The sequence below is a fragment of the Pteropus vampyrus genome, unplaced genomic scaffold (genome assembly GCF_000151845.1).
Source record: "Pteropus vampyrus isolate Shadow unplaced genomic scaffold, Pvam_2.0 Scaffold1152, whole genome shotgun sequence".
Taxonomy (NCBI): domain Eukaryota; kingdom Metazoa; phylum Chordata; class Mammalia; order Chiroptera; family Pteropodidae; genus Pteropus; species Pteropus vampyrus.
The window spans coordinates 1-2,121 of NW_011889933.1; the positions used below are offsets into that span (position 1 = coordinate 1).

Sequence of the window (2,121 nt, forward strand, 5' to 3'; positions counted from 1 at the left end):
AGCAGGGCTTCGACTCTGTCCCACAGGTACGACGTGGGAGGGAAGCACATTGTGTATGTGACGTTGCCCCAGGATGTGGAGAGGCTCCAGCAGGCGGACAGCTGCCAGCCCCAGCGGACGGTCCTGGAACCCTGGCTGGCCTACCGACAGCAGCGCGGGCACAAGTGTGGCGTGTTCCTGCTGTGAGAGCGCGTCTGCGTGCAGAGGGCCTACCAGCTCGGACGAGCGCCCGTCCGGGCGGTCCCCCGTGCCCTGGGCTAGGGAGGGGAGCGAGGCCACGCCAGGGGCCTGAGCAAGGCCAGTCCTTCGGCCTGCAAGGAAGCAGCAGCTGCCACTCGGGAGCACCCACTCCGTGCAGGCCTCTCCCGCAGGTCGGCCTCCTGCCCTTCTACAGGTCAGGGGGCCCAGGCCTGGAGAAGGGGAGTCGCTGGCCAGGGGCACACGCTGGCATGTGCTGGAGCCTGAGGGTCCACCAGGTTGTCAGCCTCCATGTGGGGACCCGTGGGTCCTAGAGTTGAGGCAAACTTCCCTCAGGTGGGAGAGCCCCAGGCCCCATCGCAGACATGCGTGCCCCGAGCACAGCACACTGAGGCCTCCACGGAGGAGGGTGGTCTGGCCCGGCTGGAAGGCGGGCAGCCTGGCCAACTAGAGCCAGAGGCAGCTCCCTGCCTCGCCTGTGTCCCTTTGGGGATGAGGAAGATGGCCACAGAGCTGGGGGCCAGCTGTTGGCTCGGGCTGCCCTGAAGCTTGCTCTCTGCTCTACAGAAACGGGCCCGAATGGCGCTGGGACCGACTGCGGCTGAACCCGGATATGCTGTCGCCGCAGGCCGTCCAGAAGTACATCCCCATGGTGGACAAGGTGGCGAGGGATTTCTCTGCGGTCCTGATGTCGAGGGTGCTGCAGAATGCCCGGGGGAGCCTCACCCTGGACATCCAGCCCAGCATCTTCCGCTACACCATAGAAGGTATGCACTCCGAGGGCAGGGGCCGGCTCAGGAGCCACAGCAGGCGGCCGGGAGGCCCTGGGCTGCTGTCTGCTCAGCGGCCCCCTGCTCCCCACAGCCAGCAACTTGGTCCTCTTTGGAGAGCAGCTGGGCCTCCTTGGCCGTAGCCCAAGTCCAGCCAGTCTGAAATTCATCCATGCCCTGGAGGCCATGTTCAAGTCCACCGTGCAGCTCACATTCATGCCCAGGAGCCTGTCCCGCTGGACAAGCCCCAGGGTGTGGAGGAAGCACTTTGAAGCCTGGGACTACATCTTCCAGTATGGTGAGGGCCGGGGGCCGGGCTGTGCAGTGTGGCAGGGATACGGGGGCCCGCAGTCTGGGGGTGAGCTGAGGCTGTGCAAAGGGCCATGGCTTCTTCTTGGGCCCTAAGGCAGTTGGCAGGGCTGGGCTGACCAGGGGACTTGGGTGGGAGACATAGTCGGGTGCCAAGGGCTGGCAGGTAGGAGGGCGACCGGAGGCAGTGCCCTCCACCTCCAAGCCCAGGGCGCTCTCTCTCTGTGCCCACAGCCAACACTTCCATCCAGAAAATCTATCAGGAGCTGGCGCTCGGCCGCCCACGACAGTACAGCGGCATCGTGGCAGAGCTGCTCCTGCAGGCGGACATGACTCTGGATTCCATCAAGGCCAACTCCATCGACCTCACTGCCGGGAGCGTGGACACGGTCAGGCCAGCCGCCAGCCCGGCCCGTAGAGCACGGGGCCTGCCTCACTGCAGGCAGCGTCCTCCCGCACCAAGCCTGTGCCTCCAAGACCTCCCGCCTTAGACCACGGCTTCTGAACTGCTGGGAGGCTTTGAGGGCAGGGTGCATGAGAGCGACTCTCAAAGGGGAGGGTTTGCAATTACTTGTGGGGGAAACCAGGCTCCAGGCAGACCACGGGGTGCCCAGGCCTGGGAATGGACAGCAGTGCAGGCCCCATTTGGATGATCAGGGTTTGGGGACGAGGAGCATGTCCAACACACAGCCAGAGGGCTGCACAGGGGACCCTGACCGGTGATAGATGACATCTCCCGTGTGGGTGACAGGCTGGTGGTGACAGGCTGGTGGTGACAGGCTGGGAAGCACAAGGTTCCACCTAGAAGAGAAAGCAGATGGCAGCACAGCACGGCGGGCGGGGC

At 65.1% G+C, this 2,121-nt stretch overlaps 1 protein-coding gene across 1 annotated transcript in view; it reads left to right on the forward strand.

Moving 5' to 3' along the window:
* Positions 1-24: 24 nt before the first annotated feature.
* The window catches only part of LOC105310134 (cytochrome P450 11B1, mitochondrial-like), a gene marked incomplete at its 5' end in the record, with an annotated part of 4,681 nt that continues 2,584 nt past the window's right edge, over positions 25-2,121 (forward strand). Inside the window, 4 exons of the mRNA XM_011386344.2 lie at positions 25-182; positions 766-965; positions 1,063-1,266; positions 1,512-1,666. Of these exons, the coding sequence (XP_011384646.1) occupies positions 25-182; positions 766-965; positions 1,063-1,266; positions 1,512-1,666 (717 nt within the window). The remainder of the gene's footprint in view (positions 183-765; positions 966-1,062; positions 1,267-1,511; positions 1,667-2,121) is intronic.